We start from the raw sequence: 21,811 nt of genomic DNA on the forward strand, positions 1-21,811 counted from the left end.
AGGCTAAGGTAATTACATTTGCCCTGAGGGTGGATAGAGGGAAGTGAATGAGTAGAGTGCTTTGATGGTGTGTAATGACTCCTAACTTTTCCTGGGTTAGTAACGATTTGGGGGAGCTGGGTATGACTTAATCTGACGAGTGGGTGGACCCTCTCCTTGTTTCCTTAGGAACATAGCACAAAGACAGCAGTCATGATGCTGAGGGGGGACGGACTAGTGAAATTACCCCGCACGGTAACACGTCAGCAATGAGTGTCTTAGAATATCCTTATTGAACAGCACCACGGTTTCTTAGCATAATATTACCATAATGTGTATGGAATGAGAGACTACGATTGGGCTGTGAGACTATTCCCATGGCTTTTATTTGCAAATTGCAAATGCGTACTTTTGAGCCCCTCCCAACAATGCAGAAAGAAAAATATAGAATAAAAATAACAGGATATGAGACGTACTGTTTTTTCTCTCCACCCAGCTGAGTTACTCGCTCTATAATAACAACGGGGATGGACACCCTCAGCTGTGGTCTGTGCATGTCTGGTCTCAAATTGAGCTGGGTTGTGCCTCGGGGTTTACGATTAAATCATTACGATGAGTGGATTGCTTTTGTGACACTGTTACAAATTCCACTGTATGTTTTTCTATGCTGTTCTCCATTCATCCGTCAGTGTGATGGAATTGTATTATCATTGGACTAATAGATTGTAGTACACTCCTACCACCTCTCCCAGACAAATCTCATCAAATTCCTTCTGCTATAGTTGTCTTTTGCTCAGCTTCATGTTTTGTCTCCAAGGTTTATAAATAATACTCAATATGTGAAATAATGTATTTTCATTACATTTGCAAATGTTTGTCACACCCATGTACTAACTAGTGATAGGCAATCAATAATTCGGCTACATGAATTGGATCTCAAAGAACTAAATCCTAAACCCCTTCGAACAACAAGATTGTTCAGCCACACACTGGCATAATGTAATTACCCTGTAATAAATTGTATAATATGAACTTCTGTAACTTTGTGCCATAGACTGAATGGTTGCGTCTTCTTAAATTAACACATTTCTGGTAAGCATCAGTGGGGATGTGGGGATGTGATGTTAAAGGAATGTGAAACCCCGCCCCCTGTTTGAGATTTAGATAGAAGTCTCACAGTGGCACTCAGCATACCAAACTCTTTTCACTGGAGCAAGCGTCTACACCACTTCTGATCATCATCACCACAGACCAGCAATCATACCCCTGGAAGAAAATACAACGGAATCACTTTAACGTGGTTGATAGTCTGTGAAATTGTATTCGGTTGAACAGCGCACCCATCATTAAACACTGGTAAGTGTTTTGTGTTTAGTGGGCTAGCTAGTTAGCCCCTAAAAAATAAGCTATCCAATTTGGCTTTGTAACGTTAGCTAGCTTAACACATTGATGATCGACTAGATGGGGATACATTCATGTAAATAACAGGTATGGATAAATTATAGGTGGCTGGTGTACAGGCGCAAGTTACCGAGATACGGTTAGGTAGCTAGCTAGCAAATAACATCGAAGTGTTGGCTCCAATTTGGCCAACTTTTAAACCCTCTAAATTACCGTGTGGGAAGTTTTTTTAAACCCACACGTCTATACGTTACAGACTCTAGTTGGTTCCGGGAATTGGATCCCTTGATAAAGATGTTGAAATAAGACTATAAAATAAATACAAATACTGAGCTACAGTGGCTATATTGTATGCTCAAAAAAAGTTATTTTATACTTATACAATTCCCCCGAGAAAGATTTTGTTTAACAAGTTAAGAGTCTGTCATGTAGTCAATAGTTCAGCACCCTCCACTTACGAGGACAACCACACTGAGCTTTTTTCTTAAAGGTTTTATGAGATTGGAGAACACATTGGGAGAAATCTTAGACCCTTCAGAATCTTTACAGATCTTTGATATCCTTCGCCTGCGCATATGGACTGCACTCTTCAATTCATACTACAGGTTTTCAGTGGGGTTCAAGTCCAGGGAGACAAATAACCATAGTAAAATATAGATTTTTTGTGATCAATTAACCATTCTTTGTAGATTTTGTTGTGTGCTTGGGGTTATTGGTTCCTCACCGGCCACAAAAGGGGTTCTGATTGTGAAATGCAGTTTTATTCACTGAATAATTTTCTATGGTTTCTTTTGGTCGTTCAATATCCAGATCTGTTCCTAATCATCCCTCTAAAGATTCTTGACATTGGTCTGGTTACTGTGATGATTGGTCTCCCGAGTGGTGCAGCAGTCTAATGCACTGCATCTCAGTGCTAGAGGCGCCACTACAGACCCTGGTTCAATTCCAGGTTGTATCACAACCGGCCGTGATTGGGAGTCCCGTAGGGCGGCGCACAATTGGCCTAGTGTCGTTAGGGGTAGACCTACATTGTAAATAAGAATTTGTTCTTTTAACTAACTTGCCTAGTTAAATAAAGGTTCAATAATTTTGTTTTTACAAATAAATATCTGATTTACTACTGATAAAGGGCATACGGCGGCCAGTTGCGCATGTTTATACTCATATCTGGCAGATCCTGTACACGGTAAAAGTTGGGAATAATGTATAATTTGTACCTAGTGCGGTAGAGGGCTAGGGGCCAATTATGTGTGCGCACGCTCGTGTGTTGACTGACAGTAGTCCCAGGAAGTTCCATCTGACTGCACATAGAGCCCTCTGTGATTTAGAGACAGCGTGGCAGCATAGGTAGAGTGAGGGGAAAACTGGTCAAATAGAGGTGGCTTAATTTGCTACACAGAATTCCTTTTTATTCCATTGATACCCACTGGGGAATCCAACTCAATATTGAAGGTATTGCCATGAAACATTCAGATTATGCTTTGAAAATAATTTTAGTTTTGATAGTCAGTATTGACTTTCAAATAGCACAGCACATAAAGCCAACCAGGATTCTCCCCAAAAAATGAGAGGCACTGTGCCATCTTTTGGACTGGCTGTGCCACTATGTAAAACATATATTTATTTTTTACTTATCATGATAAGGCACATTTTTTTTGCTCTAGATTGCAGGAAATGGCAGGTGTTCAAAAACACAAATCTCTCGGGCCTCCACCCCAGCCATATTCAGCAGCACCACCTTGTTAAAAAATCCCGGTGAGAACCTTGCCAACGTTTTGACCTCAAGGCTGGAGCCCTTCTCAATGACGTGCTGGATACCAGACATCCTTGGGAAAGGACAAACTCAAAGGCTTAACTGAAACCATGTGCTGGTCTAAAAAAATATATATTTTCGAGGCTTTCCCTTGGCTATGACCGTGATGCTCCCTCCTCACAAGGACAGTTTATTACTTTGTTTATATAATTATTAAGGTACACTGCAATTCAGCTCTTGGATTCCAATGTTGTACACCATGACAAACTAAACTTTACTATTGTTGTAAACTTTACTATTACGGCAAGTTATAAGAAAATGCATATACAGTGCATTCGGAAAGTCTTCAGACCCCTTGACTTTTTCCACATTTTGTTATGTTACAGCCTTATTCTAAAATTTTGTAAATAAACGTTTTTCCTAATCAATCTACACACAATACCCCATAATGAAAAGGCAAATTCGTTTTTAGGAAGTTTTGCAAATTGATTAAATATATATAACAGAAATACCTCATTTACATAAGTATTCAGACCTTTTGCTATGAGACTCGAAATTGAGCTCAGGTGCATCCTGTTTCCATTGATCATCCTTAAGATGTTTCTACAACTTGATTGAAGTCCACCTGTGGTAAATTCAATTGATTGGACATGATTTGGAAAGGCAAGCACCTGTCTATATAAAGGTTGACAGTGCATGTCAGAGCAAAAACCAAGCCATGAGGTCGAAGGAATTGTCCGTAGAGCTCAGAGACAGCATTGTGTCGAGGCACAGATCTGGAGAAGGATACCAAAAATGGCCTCATCATTCTTAAATGGAAGTAGTTTGGAACCACCAAAACTCTTCCTAGAGCTGGCCGCCTGGCCAAACGGAGCAATCGGGGGAGAAGGGCCTTGGTCAGGTATGTGACCCGATGGTCACTCCGACAGAGCTCCAGAGTTCCTCTGTGGAGATGGGAGAACCTTCCAGAAGTACAACCATCTCTACAGCACTCCACCAATCAGGCCTCTATGGTAGAGTGGCCAGACGGAAGCCACTCCTCAGTAAAAGGCACATGACAGCCCATTTGGAGTTTGCCAAAAGGCACCTAAAGGACTCTCAGACCATGAGAAACAAGATTTTCTGGTTTGATGAAACCAAGATTGAACTCTTTGGCAGATGAGAACCTGCTCAGGACCTCAGACTGGGGGGCGAAGGATCACCTTCCAACAGGACAACGACCCTCAGCACACATCCAAGACAACGCAGGAGTGGCTTCGTGACAAGTCTCTGAATGTCCTTGAGTGGCCCAGCCAGTGCCCAGACTTGAACGCTACAAGCTTGTAGCACCATACCCAAGAAGACTCAAGGCTGTAATCGCTGCCAAAGGCGTTTCAACAAAGTTCTGAGTAAAGGGTCTGAATACTTACGTAAATGTGATATTTTTTTAAACTTAAGTGTTTTTGCTTTGTCATTAAGGGGTATTGTGTGTAGATTGAGGGGGGGAAATTATTGTATCAATTTTAGAGTAAGGCTGTAATTTAACAAAATGTGGAAAAAGTCAATGGATCTGAATACTTTCTGAATGCACTGTATGTAATTGACACCCTGCTTGGTAAAGGATGTCAGTAGCGCCAGGAGTTAAAATACATGACAGGCCCATCTGTATTTGCTTAGTTTCTGTTAAATGGAAATGTTGGGGGAAAAATTGCTATTTTATCACTCAATCCATTGAAAAAATGAGTATGTAGACCCCTGTCTTACATGATTGTATTTTCTTCCTCGAGAGGGAGAATGATGGAGGTGAGGAGGATCTGTTGTATTGGGGCTGGCTACGTGGGCGGTCCCACCTGCAGCGTCATCGCACAGATGTGCCCTGAAGTGACGGTTACCGTGGTTGACGTGAACGAGGACCGCATCCGTGCCTGGAATTCTGATAGCCTTCCCATCTTTGAGGTGAGTGGGAGACAATATTAGTACAAGAAACTATCAGAACAGATCTCAACCTAGTAGAACTTGTCTCAACTGCAGGAAATTAAGTAAAACTGTATTACTCATTCATATCCAGGTTTCTCAAAGATCTGTCCTAACTTGTATTGGTCTTTCCAATATTTCCAGCTACTAGTGTTGCCACGTAAAGTCATTCATTTTGGCCACATGACTTTTGAGCTCATGATACTTTTGACACTTGTGCTCTAACAACCTCTTTCTCTTTCTAGCTTGGACTCCAGGAAGTGGTGGAATCATGCCGCGGGGTCAACCTTTTCTTCTCCACAGACATTGATGAGGCCATAAAAAATGCAGACCTGGTCTTCATATCTGTAAATACTCCTTTTCAACACTTTCCTTTCTTATGTCAATTGCTTTCATTGGAAGTATTGTTGAGACATGTGTTTCAGTTTTGCTTTCTTTGAAGGTAATAGTAATAATTTGGTGGTTGCTTATATTTGTCCTACTTCATACGTGTATTTAAAAAAATATATATTTAAAAAATCTCCCCCTAAGACAACCTCTGGGGGTCACGACCAGGGTCAGCAATTAGGGCTAAGTGCCTTGCTCAAGGACACAGACAGATTTTCCACCATGTCTGCTCGGGGATTCGACCTAGTGACCTTTAGTTTACTGGCCAAATGCTCCAACCACCTGCCGCCCAAAGTGCAGTGATGGAGAAAGATCCATGATTGAATCCACCTGAAACATTTCCCCTTTCCTTTGCCAGGTCAATACGCCTACCAAGACATTTGGGATTGGTAAGGGTCGAGCAGCGGACCTGAAGTACATAGAAGCATGTGCCCGGCGCATTGCCGACGTCTCCAGTGGCTGTAAGATTGTTGTGGAGAAAAGCACAGTTCCTGTACGTGCTGCTGAGAGCATCCGCCGCATCTTCAATGCCAACACCAAGAGTAGCCTCAGCTTCCAGGTGATTAGAGGGGACAGGCTTGCATGTGTGGATGGACTGCGTATCAAACGTCTACTTTCATCTACCTGCCATGTCTTCAGGTCTTTAAAAGTATGATCTTGTTCTCCTGCAGGTTCTCTCAAACCCAGAGTTTCTTGCTGAGGGAACAGCCATCACTGATCTGAAGAATCCAGACAGGGTATTGATTGGGGGGGATGAGACCCCTGAGGGCCAACATGCTATTCAGGCCTTGCGGAGCATCTATGAACACTGGGTCCCCAAGAACAAGATCATCACCACCAATACCTGGTCCTCTGAGCTTTCCAAGCTGGTATTTTATATGTCCTTCTGTACATTACTGTATAACAATCTCAGGTCAGCAGTGTTACGATCTGAGACACCTCCTGCAATGTTTCCTGCCTTTATTCATTGGCTCACTTCTCTATCCTTGGTTTTTCCTCTTTTTTTTTTATAGGCAGCCAATGCCTTTCTTGCCCAACGTATCAGTAGCATCAACTCTATCAGTGCCCTCTGTGAGGTAACCGGTGCTGATGTGGAGGAGGTGGCGCATGCCATTGGGACAGACCAGAGAATAGGCAGCCGCTTCCTGAAGGCCAGCGTAGGTGAGTGGGAGAGAAGCAAGGCTGGAGTGGTTGAGTTGTGGAGTAGTAACAGTTAAGTTGTGGTTGGATGAGATCATTGGGTGGTTGGATGAGATCATTGGATGACTGAGTGATTGGGTTTCAGTTATGGAAAAGTGGGATGTGAGTGGATGAGTTCAGTCATGATACATTCTGTGTTTGTTTCACAGGATTTGGTGGCAGCTGTTTCCAGAAAGACGTTCTCAATCTTGTGTACCTATGCGAGGCGCTGAACTTACCCGAGGTTGCAAGATACTGGCAACAGGTGGGCTTTTATCATCAACTCAAAGTAGTGCAATACAGAACGCGCTTCTCATTTGATAAGACATTCCTGTAACACTTTATTGTTTTACGGTCAGTAAAATACAGTATCACAATGACAAATGTTGAACATCTCATTGTTGCGTCTCCCAGGTTATAGAGATAAACGACTACCAGCGAAAACGATTCTCCTCACGGATAATCAACTGCCTCTTCAACACAGTGACAGACAAGAAGATAGCCTTGCTCGGATTCGCTTTCAAGAAAAACACTGGCGATACAAGGTATGGAGGGGCATTTAAAATATTTATCTGCTTACATCCAAAGCTCTGAGCGTATTGTCCTGTTGCCCCCTCCAAGCTTGTATACTCATATCCTTGTGTGCATTTTGTTTTTAGGGAATCCTCTAGTATCTACATCAGTCGCTACCTGCTGGAGGAGGGAGCCTGTCTACACATCTATGACCCAAAGGTTAAAGCTGAGCAGATCATGCAGGACCTGACTAAGCCCACACTCTCAGAAAGACATGACACTGCCACAGGTAGCCACAGTGTTCTTTCTGTAAATTAATATAATAGTAAATCATCAAGAAGATTAACGTGAATACCTTTATTGAATACATAATGATATTTCAAGGGGTGTTCTGTTCTCTCTGTGTTAGTTGCCATAACGCGGGATACTTTTTTTGCCTATTCTAATGAGATGGGATTACTGTATGTTGTATAATTGTGTGAAAAAGTTGTATTTATATGCATGAAGTAATCCTTGTTTATCCTCGCTCATCCTAGTTTCTCGTCTAGTCACCATCGTCACAGACCCATACAAGGCTTGTGAGAATGCCCATGCAATTGTGATCTGCACAGAGTGGGATATGTTCACGGTGTGTATTTAAATTTTTAAACTACTCACTCATCAAATGGCAAGGAGATGACTCTGGCCACACAGATTTTGGTGCCACTTATATAATGACATACCGTAGTTGCACTGTTCATTGATGAAAGGGAGCTCTCAATGTAAACCATGAAGTCTATATTTGTATTGCAGGAGCTGGACTATGAGAGGATCCATAAAGCCATGCTGAAACCTGCCTTCATCTTTGACGGCAGAAGGATCTTGGACAGCTTGCACGACCAACTCCAGCATATTGGCTTCCAGGCGAGTAACCACGGCCACAGTAAAAATATGTTTCGTAACATACACCAGATAGGTGCAGTGACATGTGTTGTTTTACAGGGTCAGCCATAGTAGTATGGCAAACCCTGGCGCAAATTAGGGATAAGTGCCTTAGTCAAGGGCACATCGGCAGATTTTTCACCTTTTCGAACTGGCCCAACACTCTAACCGCTAGACTACCTGTCATCCTACAGTAAGACGTGAACAATGTCTAGGATTCTGATGAGATTATGAAAACACCCTAGGACCAAAAAAAAGGTTGTCTTTGCTTTTGGAAGGCTGTGCTGACAAAAAGCCAAAGATCCATTCACAGCAGCATGCTTAGTGAGTCCCATTAGTATTTGAAAAAAGTTGAGTAATAGACAGTCCAGCAGTTTCCAAAGTAACTGTTTTGTCCTTTCCAGGTGGAGACTATTGGGAAAAGAGTTAACCAAAGAATCCCTTTCACTGCCAGTGGCGACAGGTCTGAAATGGACCAACCGCAAACATTGAAGAAGAACAAACTGTGAAGTGTTCTTTACGGGACAGCAGCGTCAGAGCCGGCTCAATGCAGTAGAAAATTAAACCAAGTTATAGTTTTGCTTTAATATTAAAATCAGACATTTCAGCACCCGCATCAACTAGATGGAATGACTTCAAACAAATAATTATGTTAGCTACAATGAAAGATAGGCCTGGAGAATGTTTGGGTTCAAGACCTGGTTTGTCGGCTACATGCGGCAACAATATCCCTCCAACCTTATGCTTCATTTCTTTGTGTTGTGCATGTTGGACAACTACCAGGGTTTGGATGTTTTACTTACACAAGGGGTAAAACAACTTAAACTGATTTCATAACTTTCTGTATTTGCCCTTTTTTCAAGTTTTCTGCCTAAAAGTATTCATGTATGAAAGCAATTTTTAAAGGACAGATTCCATTTTTCTTACTAAAGATAATGTATTTAGTTTTTATTCATTTCAAAGCAATTTTTATACAAGATGGTGCTAGTTGAATGTGAACCCGATAATGCAATATTCTAATTATATGTATTATCTTTATGCATGAACTCTGTAAAGTAAAACATTTATCTATAGTTTTTACATGCAGAATAAAAAGCATTTTTAGTATCTGGAATTTAAAAAATGATAATTTGCAGGCCCAGAATCAATAGTACTGTACTACAATTATGTTACTTAATATCAAGTGTTGTGTACTATGTAGTGGTGTTGCAAGGTTGCTCCCCCTCCTTATTAGTTAGATGTCTCATGGATGGTCAGGCATTCGCACGGTCATTCTGTCAGCTAATTCTAGGAAACTGGAAGACTTTCCTAACGGAACTGCATACCTCGGTCGACGGTCTTGATGCACTGCTGGGTTCCCCGTGGAGCAGCGGCTTTATTTGACAGATGATCCTAATCCTCAACATCTGTTCTGCTCTGACAAATGCACTTTAGCAACAAGGCCCAAATTATGACACACATGTAGTGCCTTCAGAAAGTATTCATACCCCTTGACTTATACCACATTTTGTTGGTGTTACAGCCTGAATTCAAAATGGATTAAATATTTTTTTCCCTCACCTATCTACACACAATACCCCGTTATGACAAAGTGAAAACATGTTTTTAGAATATTTTTTTGCAAATGTATTGAAAATGAAATACAGAAATATGGATGTATTCACACCCCTTTGCTATGGCAATCCAAATTGAGCTCAGGTGCATCCAATTTCCTTTGATCATCCTTGGGATGTTGCTACAACTTGATTGGGGTCCAATTCAATTGTTTGGACATGATTTAGAAAGAAACACACCTGTCGTGCGGCAGGTAGCCTCAAGGTTAGAGCGTGGGCCGGTAACCAAAGGTTGTTGGTTCAAATACTGGAGCTGACGAGGTCAAAAATATATAATCTGTCACTGTGCCCTTGAGCAAGGCACTTAACCCTAATTGCTCCAGGGGCACTGTACAATGGGTACCCTTACTGTGACCCCACTCCCTGTGGGTGTCTCGGGGAGTTAGGAGGTGGGCAAAAAACAACATTTAGATTACACACTTGCCTGCAACAGGACAGATATAAGCACCCCCCAAATTGTTATTATATAGAAGGTCCCACAGTTGTCAGAGTAGAAACTATACCATAAAGTCCAAGGAACTGTAAGCACAGTACCAGTCAAAAGTTTGGACACACCTACTCATTCAAGGGTTTTTATTTATTTTGACTCTTTTCTACATTGTAGAATAATAGTGAAGACATCAAAACTATGACATAACACATATGTAATCATAGTAACCAAAAAAAAGTGTTAAACAAATCATTTATATTTGAGATTCTTCAAAGTATCCACCCTTTGCCTTGATGACAGCTTTGCACACACTTTTCATTCTCTCAACCAGCTTCACCTGGAATGCTTTTCCAACAGTCTTGAAGGAGTTCCCACATATGCTGAGCACTTGGGGGCTGCTTTTCCTTCACTTTGTGCCCCAAATAATCCCAAATCATCTCAATTGGGTTGAGGTCAGGTGATTGTGGAGGCCAGGTCATCTGATGCAGCTCTTCATCACTCTCCTTCTTGGTCAAATAGCCCTTACACAGCCTCGATGTGTGTTGGGTCATTGTCCTGTTGAAAAACAAATGATAGTCCCACTAAGCTCAAACCAGATGGGATGGCGTATCGCTGCAGAATGCTGTGGTAGCCATGCTGGTTAAGTGTGCCTTGAATTCTGAATAAATCACAGTGTCACCAGCAAAGCACCATCACACCTCCTCCTCCATGCTTCATGGTGGTAACCACACATGCGGAGATAATCCGTTCACATACTCTGCGTTTCACAAAGGTTGGAACCAAAAATCTCAAATTTGGACTCATCAGACCAAAGGGCAGATTTCCACCAGTCTAATGTCCATTGCTCGTGTTTCTTGGCCAAGCAATTCACTTCTTAATGGTGTTCTTTAGTAGTAGGTATCTTTACAGCAATTCGACCATGAAGGCCTGATTCACGCAGTCTCCTCTGAACAGTTGATGTTGAGATGTGTCTGTTACTTGAACTCTGTGAAGCATTTATTTGGGCTGCAATTTCTGAGGCTAGTAACTCTAATGAACTTATTCTCTGCAGCAGAGGTAACTCTGGGTCTTCCTTTCCTGTGGTGGTCCTCATGAGAGGCAGTTTCATCATAGCGCTTGATGGTTTTTGCGACTGCACTTGAAGAAACTTTCAAAGTTCTTGAAATTTTCCAGATTGACTGACCTTCATGTCTTAAAGTAATGATGGGCTGTAGTTTCTCTTTGCTTATTTGAGCTGTTCTTGCCATAATATGGACTTGGTCTTTTACCAAATAGGGCTATCTTGTGTATACCACCCCTACCTTGTCACAACACAACTGATTGGCTCAAATGCATTAAGGAAAGAAATTCCACAAATTAACTTTTAACAAGGCACACCTGTTAATTGAAATGCATTCCAGGTGACTACCCCATGAAGCTGGTTGAGAGAATGCCAATAGTGTGCAAAGCTGTCATCAATAAAAAGGGTGACTACTTTGAAGAATTTAAAAAAATATATATATATTTTGATTTGTTTGACACTTTTTTTGGTTACTACATGATTCCCTATGTGTTATTTCCTTGTTTTGATGTCTTCACTATTATTCTACAATGTAGAAAATAGTAATAAATAAATAAAAAACCCTGAATGAGTAGGTGTGTCCAAAGTTTTGACTGGTACTGTATATCTCCGAGATTGTGATGAGGCATATATCTGTGGAAGTGTTTAAAAATATTTCTAGTGTTGAAAGTTCCACGAGCACAGTGGTCTTCATCATTGGGAAATTTAAAAAAATATGGAACTACCCAGACTCTGCCTAGTGCTAGCTGTCCGACCAAACTGAGCAACCAGGCAAGAACGACCTTGGTCAGGGAGGTGACCAAGAACCCAATGACCACTCTGACAGAACTACAGAGTTCCTTGGCTGAGATGGGAGAACAGAAGGACAACAGTCTCTACAGCACTTCACCAATCTGGGCTTTATGGGAGAGTGGCCAGACGGAAGCCACTCCTGAGAAAAAGCCACATGAAAACAAACCTGGAGTTTGCAAAAAGGACGTGAAAGACTCAAGAGCATAAGGCAAAATATTCTGTGGTCTGAAGAGACAAACATTTAAATATTAGGCCTGAATGCAAAGTGCTATGTCTGGAGAAAACCAGGCACAACATCACCCATCTAACACCATTGTCAGAGCTGCTAGGAGTACTGGGTGGAGGAGTCAAGCGCAGAGAGCAGGGTTTCAAGAAAGTGGATTTATTTTCCAATTGACAGGGAAAACGATCATGCCCTAAACACACGGGCGCATGAAAAGACGAGTCCAAAAACACCGGACTAAACTGTCCCGAGAAAATAATAAAATCCACATCACAATCCAACACCAAATAACAGAATACAAGCCCGCACAAAAGCCAGCGGGCTACCTGCCCTTAAATAGCCTACCCACCAAACTAAACTCAAAACAGGTGCACCCAATCAGCCCAAACTAACAGAAACAAAAGGAAAAGAATCGATGGCAGCTAGTAGGCCGGTGACGACGACCGCCGAGCACCGCCCGAACAGGAAGAGGCACCATCCTCGGCGGGATTCGTGACAGTACCCTCCCTCTGACGCGTGGCTCCCGCAGCGCGCCGACCCTGGCCTCGAGGACGACCCGGAGGGCGAGGCGCAGGACAATCCGGGTGGCGACGGTGGAAATCAACCAAGAGGGAAGGATCTAAAATGTCTCTCCCCGGTACCCAGCACCTCTCCTCCGGACCGTACCCCTCCCAGTCAACGAGGTACTGCAGGCCCCTCACCCGGCGTCTCGAGTCCAGAATAGCTCGTACAGTGTACGCCGGGGACCCCACGATATCCAGAGGGGGCGGAGGGACCTCGGGTACCTCACCTTCCTGAAGGGGACCAGCTACCACCGGCCTGAGGAGAGACACATGAAACGAGGTGTTAATGCGATAGTAAGAAGGGAGTTGCAATCTATAACACACCTCGTTTATCCTCCTCAGGACTTTAAATGGCCCCACACACTGCGGCCCCAGCTTCCGGCAGGGCAGGCGGAGGGGCAGGTTTCGGGTCGAGAGCCAGACCCTGTCCCCTGGTGCGAACACAGGGGCCTCACTGCGGTGGCGGTCAGCGCTCCTCTTCTGCCGTTCACTGGCCTGCCTGAGAGAGTCCTGTACTGCCCGCCAGGTCTCTCTAGAGCGCTGTACCCACTCCTCCACCGCAGGAGCTTCGGTCTGGCTCTGATGCCACGGAGCCAGGACCGGCTGGTACCCCAATACGCATTCAAATGGCGACATGTTAGTTGAGGAGTGACAGAGTGAGTTCTGAGCCAACTCTGCCCACGGGACGTACCTCGCCCATTCTCCTGGCCGGTCCTGGCAATACGACCTCAGAAACCTACCCACTTCCTGGTTCACTCTTTCCACCTGCCCATTACTTCCGGGGTGATACCCAGAGGTAAGGCTGACCGAGACCCCCAGACGCTCCATAAACGCCCTCCACACCCGGGACGTGAACTGGGGACCTCGATCAGATACGATGTCCTCCGGCAGCCCGTAGTGCCGGAAGACGTGGGTAAATAGAGCCTCCGCAGTCTGTAGGGCCGTAGGGAGACCAGGCAATGGAAGGAGACGACAGGACTTAGAAAACCGATCCACAACGACCAGAACGGTAGTGTTCCCCTGAGACGGGGGAAGATCAGTCAGGAAATCTACCGATAAATGAGACCATGGCCGTTGTGGAACCGGGAGGGGTTGTAACTTCCCTCTCGGCAGGTGCCTAGGAGCCTTACTCTGTGCGCATACCGAGCAGGAAGAGACATAGAGTCTCACGTCCTTAGCCAAGGTGGGCCACCAGTATTTCCCCCTAAGACCCCGCACTGTCCTCTCAATCCCCGGATGACCCGAAGAAGGTAGTGTATGAGCCCACCGAATGAATCGATCACGAACACCAAGCGGTACGTACCTAAGGCCAGTCGGACACTGGGACGGCACAGGTTCTACCCTCAACGCCCGCTCGATGTCCGCGTCCACCTCCCATACCACCGGGGCCACCAGACAAGAGGCTGGAAGGATGGGAGTCGGATCGATGGGCCGGTCATCCGTGTCATAGAGACGAGACAGCGCGTCGGCCTTAGTGTTGAGGGAACCTGGTCGGTAAGAGATCGTAAATCTAAAACGAGTAAAGAACATGGCCCACCTAGCTTGACGCGGATTCAGTCTCTTCGCCTCTCGGATATACTCCAGATTGCGGTGGTCAGTCCAGATGAGAAAAGGGTATTTAGCCCCCTCAAGCCAGTGTCTCCACACCTTCAGGGCTTTTACCATAGCTAGTAACTCCCGGTCCCCCACATCATAGTTCCGCTCCGCCGGCTCCAGCTTCTTAGAAAAGAAAGCACAGGGACGGAGCTTCGGTGGCGTGCCCGAGCGCTGTGATAGCACGGCTCCAACACCAGCCTCGGACGCATCCACCTCCACTATGAACGCTAACGAAGGGTCCGGATGCACCAACACGGGAGCCTCAGTAAACCTTGCCTTCAACTGGTTGAAGGCTCCATCTGCCTCGGCCGACCACCGTAGACGCACCGCCCCCCCCTTCAGCAGTGAGGTAATGGGCGCCGCCACTTGGCCAAAACCCCGGATAAACCTCCGGTAGTAATTGGCAAACCCTAAAAACCGCTGCACCTCCTTTACCATGGTCGGAGTCGGCCAATTACGCACGGCGTTAACGCGGTCACACTCCATCATCACCCCCGAGGTGGAAACCTGCGATAACCCAGGAAGGAAACGGCTGGTTTGGAGAACACACATTTCTCAGCCTTGACGTACAGGTCATGCTCCAGCAGTCGCCTAAGCACCCTGCGCACCAGGGAGACATGCGCGGCGCGTGTGGCAGAATAGATCAAGATGTCATCAATATATACTACCACACCCTGCCCCTGCAAGTCCCTGAGAATCTCATCTACAAAGGATTGGAAGACGGCTGGAGCATTCTTCAACCCATACGGCATGACGAGGTACTCATAGTGGCCTGATGTGGTACTAAACGCTGTTTTCCACTCGTCTCCTCCCCGAATACGCACCAGATTATACGCGCTCCTGAGGTCCAGTTTTGTGAAAAAACGCGCTCCGTGGAATGTTTCCATCGCCGTAGCGATGAGAGGTAGTGGATAACTAAATCCCACTGTGATTGAATTTAGACCTCGATAATCAATGCACGGACGCAGTCCTCCCTCCTTTTTTCTCACAAAAAAGAAACTCGAGGAGGCGGGTGACATGGAGGGCCGAATGAACCCTTGTCCCAGAGCTTCCGTGACATATGTCTCCATAGCCAACGTCTCCTCCTGTGACAATGGGTACACGTGACTCCTGGGAAGTGCAGCGTTCTCCTGGAGGTTTATCACGCAATCCCACCGTCGATGAGGTGGTAATTTGGTCGCTTCTTTCTTACTAAAAGCGATAGCCAAATCGGCATATTCTGGGGGAATGCGCACAGTGGAAACCTGGTCTGGACTCTCCACCGACGTGGCACCGATGGAAACTCCCACACACCTACCTGAACACTCATCTGACCACCCCTGAAGAGCTCCCTGTCGCCAGGAAATGAGGGGATTGTGAATGGCTAGCCAGGGAACCCCCAACACCACTGGAAACCCAGGTGAATCAATAAGGTAAAAACTGATCTGCTCCCTATGATCCCCCTGGGTTACCATGTCCAGCGGAATCGTGGCCTCCCTGACCAGCCCTGACCCTAACGGTCGGCTATCTAGGGAGTGCACGGGAAAAGGTGGGTCTATCTGCACCAGCGGAATACCCAACTTACGGGCGAGTCCGCGATCCATAAAACTCCCAGCTGCACCTGAGTCGACTAGCGCCTTATGCTGAAGAGAGGGGAAAAACGCAGGGAAAAAAATAACCAAAAACATGTGACCAACAGGGAGCTCTGGGTGAGTCTTGTGCCTACTCACCTGGGGTGGCCGAGGAGTATTCCGCCTGCCATCCCGACTCCCAGATGGACTCCTCCAGCACCGGTCCGAAGTGTGTCCTCTCCGGCCACAGTAGGTGCAAGAGGAGCCACCTCCTCCGGTCCCCCTAGATGCAGCTCCTCCCAACTCCATCGGAGTTGGAGCGGGAGGGCTGGGAGGTGGAATGAACAGGACCCCCTCTGAACGCCCGCGGGCAGCTAGCAGGTTATCTAGTCGGATCGACATGTCTATCAGTTCATCGAGGGAGAGTGTGGTGTCCCGACAAGCTAGCTCCCGGCGGACGTCCTCCCGGAGGCTGCAACGGTAATGGTCTATTAAGGCCCTGTCATTCCACCCCGCACCAGCAGCCAAGGTCCGGAACTCTAAAGCGAAATCCTGGGCGCTCCTCGTCTCCTGTCTGAGGTGGAACAGACGCTCACCCGCCGCTCGGCCCTCTGGTGGGTGGTCGAACACCGCTCGAAACCGGCGGGTGAACTCCGCGTAATGGTCCCGAGCCGAGTCTGGGCTGTTCCAGACTGCGTTGGCCCAGTCCAGGGCCCTCCCCGTCAAACAGGAGACAAGGAGGCTTACACTCTCCTCACCCGAGGGAGTCGGACGCACGGTAGCCAGGTAAAGCTCAAGCTGGAGCAGAAATCCCTGGCAACCAGCCGCTGCTCCATCGTACACCCTCGGGGGGGTGAGACGCAATGTGCTGGTCCCAGCCGATGACACTGTAGGAGTGGGTTGTGTCGTCTGCAGGGGAGCTGAAGGGGGCGTCGGGAGACCACTCCTCTCCCATCGTTCCATCCTCTCCATCATCTGGTCCATCGCTGACCCGATACGATGAAGGACAGCTGTATGATGATGGACACGCTCCTCCATAGTTGGGAGAGGGGTGGTCGCTGCTTCTGCTGACTCCATAGGTGGTGCGGGCTTCTGTCAAAGCTGCTAGGAGTACTGGGTGGAGGAGTCAAGCACAGAGAGCAGGGTTTCAAGAAAGTGGATTTATTTTCCAATTGACAGGGAAAACGATCATGCCCTAAACACACGGGCGCATGAAAAGACGAGTCCAAAAACACCGGACTAAACTGTCCCGAGAAAATAATAAAATCCACATCACAATCCAACACCAAATAACAGAATACAAGCCCGCACAAAAGCCAGCGGGCTACCTGCCCTTAAATAGCCTACCCACCAAACTAAACTCAAAACAGGTGCACCCAATCAGCCCAAACTAACAGAAACAAAAGGAAAATAATCGATGGCAGCTAGTAGGCCGGTGACGACGACCGCCGAGCGCCGCCCGAACAGGAAGAGGCACCATCCTCGGCGGGATTCGTGACAACCATCCCTACTGTGAAGCATGGTGGTGGCAGCATCATGCTATGGGGATGCTTTTCAGTGGCAGGGACTGGGAGACTGGTAAGGATAGAGAAAACAATGAATGGAGACAAATACAGGCAAATCCTTGACGTGAACCTGCTTCAGAGTGCAAACGACCTTAGACTGTGGTGAAGATTTACATTCCAACAGGACAATGACCCCAAGCATACAGCCAAAGGAATGCTGGAATGGCTTCAGAACAAGAATGTGAAAGTCCTTGAGTGGCCCAGCCAAAGCCCAGACTTGAATCCTATAAAAAAAATCTGTGGAAAGACTTGAAGATTGCTGTTCACTGCCACTCCCCATCTAATTTAGCAGAACTTGAGAAAATCTGCAAGGAAGAATGGGAGAAAATCCCCAAATCCAGGTGTGCAAAGCTGATACAGACATACCCAAGATGACTCAAAGCTGTAATCTCAGCCAAAGGTGTTCCTAAAAGTGTTGATTTAGGGGTGTGAATACTTATGGAAATGAGATATTTCTGTATTTCATTTTCAATAAATTTGCAACCATTTTTAAAAACATGTTTGCACTTTGTCATAATGGGATATTGTGTGTTGATGGGTGGGAAAAAAATATTTAATAAATTTTTAATTCAGGCTGTAACACAACTAAATGTGAAATAAGTCAAGGGGTATGAATACGTTCTGAAGGCACTGTATTGTTGTCCACTAATCATAACCGTAAGTACGCAATTTCCTTTCAATAACAGCGGAGAGCAAAAACCATTGATGATCATGCCAAAGCGGTTGATTGCATCCAGTCACCACAGCTTTCCTTGCTCATGCAAAGAGGGGAGGATTTAAACTGTTATGCAATCACTACCACTACATATTCAGAGACAAACAGTATTTCAATTTCATGTAAGTTATTCATGCCATTGGTATTTACAAATACTCAAAATACATCCCTCATAGGGACTGGGAGGGGGGGCTGGGAGCTATAACATGTAGCTAGCTAATCTTCCACTATTTCTCGACTCAAGTGAGAGTATTTACACTGAAGTGAATGGGAAAACAAACTGAAAATATATATATTTTTATTGCCATTATTAATTTGTGATTGTTTTAATAGTTGACACAATTATTACAGTTAATAGATTTTTTTGTTGTTGAATTCACAATTCTATAATCGGATCCTATGGCTTTTTAATTTGGGGGCTTTTATTTTGAAGATGTCATTCCGGATATTCCGTCAGCACAGAAAACAAATGAACGTTTCTTCCATCCACAAATTTTGCTTTGAACGATGGCGTGCCCTTTTTTACGAGATCCAATTGACATCGGGGCACAAGTTGTGAGAAAAACAATACGAACTAAGCGTTTGTTCAAAGACAGACAAAATCCTCTAAGTTTTTCCGAAGAATACATTAACGAGAGGTATCACTTCTCGTCTCATTGTATAGTATACCTGGCGGATCTGTTGACACCTTCATTGAGCAACGATACACTCCGCAGCTGTGCGCTTACAGTGATGCAAACACTCTGCATCGGTTTACATTTTTTCGCATGTGGAGAATATATGCATGCAGTCGGTGACGCTGAAAACTTGAGCAAATCCACAGTTTGTCGAGCCATACGGAGAGTATACATCGCACTGGCGAGAATTCTCCCTGATTTCGTGAAGTTCCCTGGTCATTGCTCTCAACAAGAAGTTAAAGACGGCTTTTATAGAATAGCAGGTTATGTATTCCTTCATAGTAGGCCAATGCTTTTGTTAGTACTAGTAAATTAATCTGTAAACTAGCTAAATAATTCAACCCCTGTGATCGTTGCAGGACTACCTAATGTAATTGGTGTGGTGGACTCCACTCACATACCCATCAAAGCGCCTTCAGGACCAGAGGTATCTGATTATACTAATCAGAAATCATTTCACAGCATAAATGTGCAGGTAATATTGGGGAAGGTGTAAATGCTTAACTGTGATAAAAAAATTCTATATTAAAAAAATATATTCCCAGAGAATCTCATTTGAAAACTAACTGCATTGTAAATCTTTTCCAGATGGTTTGTGATTCGCAATGTCTCATCACAAACATTGAGGCAAAGTGGCCTGGATCTGTGAATGACTTCCACATACTCCAAAAGAGTGTGCTGTACCATCAGTTTCAGCAAGGTGACAACATTACACAATCACAATGACAAATGTTACAACTTCCAAGTTCTATGATTTCAGCATGTCTCTTACCTCCCTTACTTCTCAGGTTGTTTTGATGGGCAGCTTGTGGCTGACAATGAGTATCCCTGTCTTCCATTCTTGATGACGCCATACCTGAATCCTAAACCAGGCGCAGAGAGCTGCTTCAACGAGGCATTGTACGAGACAAGAGCATGCATTAAGACAACATTCACCACGTTAAGGTCCCGATTTGGTTGTTTGAAGGGTCTCAGAGTGTCGCCACAGAGAGCGTGTGACATAATAGTGGCATGCATGGTCCTTCATAACGTTGCAATCATTCGTAAGGAGGCCCCACCCTGTTTCAGTTGGATGCCCCGGAAAAACCCAGACCCTGTTCACTGTGATTACCAAGATGGTACAGCAATCAGGGATAACATTGCTGCTCAGCTCTTTGTGTCATGCAGCCAAGTGTTATGACAATTTCACACAATTACATTTTCTCCCCTAAGTGACTGAACCACCGTGGCCTTTTCTCAATTGGATTTGCTCAACTCCTGGATCCCATATCCTCCGTTCTCTCTGGCCTCCTTTTAAAAAAGTTAAAAGCTAATGAGATGTGAAAATGTGCTTGTATGAAATGACTCCTTCAATCATGCATCATCAGGCAAATTACATTTACAGGGTGGAATCCCAAAATGTATGACGTGATAAATGTAGCTAGTTGTGCAAGCTATTTTATAGATAAAAGGATAGCATATTGTTTTTAAATGTTTGCATACTTTGATTCGAGAAAACAATCTGTGATTCATAGGGGGTGTGGCAGATGTCAAAACTTTTCTGTAAAGGACTCCGGTGGGATACACTTGTGCTTCCTCGCCAAAAGGAGGCTATTGAGGAGGGGAGGACAGTCTTCCGTTTGCCTACTAACAAATTAACACACTCTTCGACCTCTTTCTGGGTCACGGGAGGAGGATAGACTTTAGCCCAAATGAGAAAAGGCCACTGAAGGATAGTATAGACACTGCACCACTCCAGAGATATGCCCTCCGGAGATCAGTAAATGGTATCGGAAGAAGGAATCTGACACTTTTGGGGGGGAAGGAACATTTATTCAAAAAGTAAAACTGAAAGATTGCAATAACTGTACATACGCATGATTCATGTCCGTTCATGACTGCAAAGAAAAGAGAAACATGTAAACATGAGCGAAGGTTGATAGAAATTTCATGAATTAATCCAAAATTGGTTAAATTAGAAATATGACAACTGGTTGTTGAAGTCATGTGGATGGTTTTAGGTTAATTTACATTCTGAACAGCTATCCTGTTAGTTTTCCCCAATCCTGGGCCTTTTACCACCAAGTTTTACTTTGTTTATGCAAAAGTTCTAAGTTGATTGTTTATTTAACTATCCTACAATTCTACTAACATGATGCTGCTTGTGTGACATGACATCTTGTAAACATTATGTCGTGGAACTTACATTTAATTGTTTCTCAAGTAATTTCATCTCCAAAGACATCTTTTGCATCTTTAATCTCCTGTAGTCAATCTCCTGTTGCAAGTATTTCATATACAAGTCCTTCACTTTGACATTTGAGGGCTTTCTTTGTTTGTCCCCCTTAAAAACATTGAGATTTAATCAAATGCATAATTTGTATTAACGGCTACCATTACACCCATAATTTTCTCAGTATATTGTATTCATAATGTAGAAAAATTAGACCTTACATGGCAAACACTTTTTTTTTTTTTGCGTAATCTTACCTCTCTGTCCCATGTTTTGGAAGTGGATGGTGTGGCCTCAGGTGTGGTCTCGTTTATGCCTGGACCCTACAGAGGTGTAATGTTTAGGCCATTATCTTTATCAATGAGGTCTGATAACTGATTAGGCCACTTCCAGAATACTTTTTCACTTTATATAATAACTGTATACGCATCAAATACATTAATTTAATAAATTACACTTGATTAACATTTTCCAACCACACATCTCTTCTGAATAAACCATATTAGGCCTACCTCATGTATAGAGGAATCTGACGTGATTTCTTCTGCATTGTCAATGTATACGACTGGTACCTGAAACATACAAAGTAGTCAAATTAACAAAAGTCTAGGCTGAGAAACAACTGCTTGAATGTTTTCTGTAGCTTTGGACAACTCACATTATTCAATGACACTTCGGACCCAGATTCTGCTGTGATCTCCTCTGATGTCATGTGGTTTGCTAGCACTG

The 21,811-nt window shown here is 44.6% G+C and overlaps 2 protein-coding genes across 4 annotated transcripts; both read left to right on the forward strand.

Moving 5' to 3' along the window:
• The first annotated feature begins 1,157 nt into the window (after positions 1–1,157).
• Positions 1,158–9,193, forward strand: LOC120021731 (UDP-glucose 6-dehydrogenase-like). Of its 2 annotated transcripts, XM_038965575.1 has the most exons (13): positions 1,158–1,335; positions 3,045–3,135; positions 4,900–5,068; positions 5,332–5,433; positions 5,832–6,032; positions 6,145–6,342; positions 6,487–6,634; positions 6,823–6,917; positions 7,067–7,197; positions 7,312–7,454; positions 7,702–7,793; positions 7,958–8,068; positions 8,491–9,193. In XM_038965575.1, exons 3-13 carry the CDS (start codon positions 4,907–4,909, stop codon positions 8,593–8,595), a joined length of 1,488 nt encoding a protein of 495 aa, XP_038821503.1. In that variant the 5' UTR covers positions 1,158–1,335; positions 3,045–3,135; positions 4,900–4,906; the 3' UTR covers positions 8,596–9,193. The 2 variants fall into 2 exon arrangements, with proteins under 2 accessions (XP_038821503.1, XP_038821502.1); XM_038965574.1 differs by lacking the exon at positions 3,045–3,135.
• Positions 9,194–18,662: 9,469 nt separating this feature from the next.
• LOC120021487 (putative nuclease HARBI1) lies at positions 18,663–21,589 on the forward strand. 2 transcript variants are annotated; one of them, XM_038965269.1, is made up of 4 exons: positions 18,663–19,133; positions 19,230–19,345; positions 19,459–19,570; positions 19,659–21,589. In XM_038965269.1, exons 1-4 carry the CDS (start codon positions 18,701–18,703, stop codon positions 20,048–20,050), a joined length of 1,053 nt encoding a protein of 350 aa, XP_038821197.1. In that variant the 5' UTR covers positions 18,663–18,700; the 3' UTR covers positions 20,051–21,589. The 2 variants fall into 2 exon arrangements, with proteins under 2 accessions (XP_038821197.1, XP_038821198.1); XM_038965270.1 differs by having other exon boundaries at positions 19,230–19,297.
• Positions 21,590–21,811: the final 222 nt, after the last annotated feature.

The sequence above is a fragment of the Salvelinus namaycush genome, chromosome 26 (genome assembly GCF_016432855.1).
Source record: "Salvelinus namaycush isolate Seneca chromosome 26, SaNama_1.0, whole genome shotgun sequence".
Taxonomy (NCBI): Eukaryota; Metazoa; Chordata; class Actinopteri; order Salmoniformes; family Salmonidae; genus Salvelinus; species Salvelinus namaycush.

Bases quoted from the DNA above. Each gene is read 5' to 3' on its own strand.
- LOC120021487 (XM_038965269.1), top strand. From the start codon at position 18,701: ATGGCGTGCCCTTTTTTACGAGATCCAATTGACATCGGGGCACAAGTT. The intron at 19,134-19,229 runs GTTATGTATTCC...TGATCGTTGCAG, and splicing joins CGGCTTTTATAGAATAGCAG to GACTACCTAATGTAATTGGT. The intron at 19,346-19,458 runs GTAATATTGGGG...AATCTTTTCCAG, and splicing joins TTCACAGCATAAATGTGCAG to ATGGTTTGTGATTCGCAATG.
- LOC120021731 (XM_038965575.1), top strand. From the start codon at position 4,907: ATGATGGAGGTGAGGAGGATCTGTTGTATTGGGGCTGGCTACGTGGGC. The intron at 5,069-5,331 runs GTGAGTGGGAGA...TTCTCTTTCTAG, and splicing joins ATAGCCTTCCCATCTTTGAG to CTTGGACTCCAGGAAGTGGT. The intron at 8,069-8,490 runs GCGAGTAACCAC...TGTCCTTTCCAG, and splicing joins TCCAGCATATTGGCTTCCAG to GTGGAGACTATTGGGAAAAG.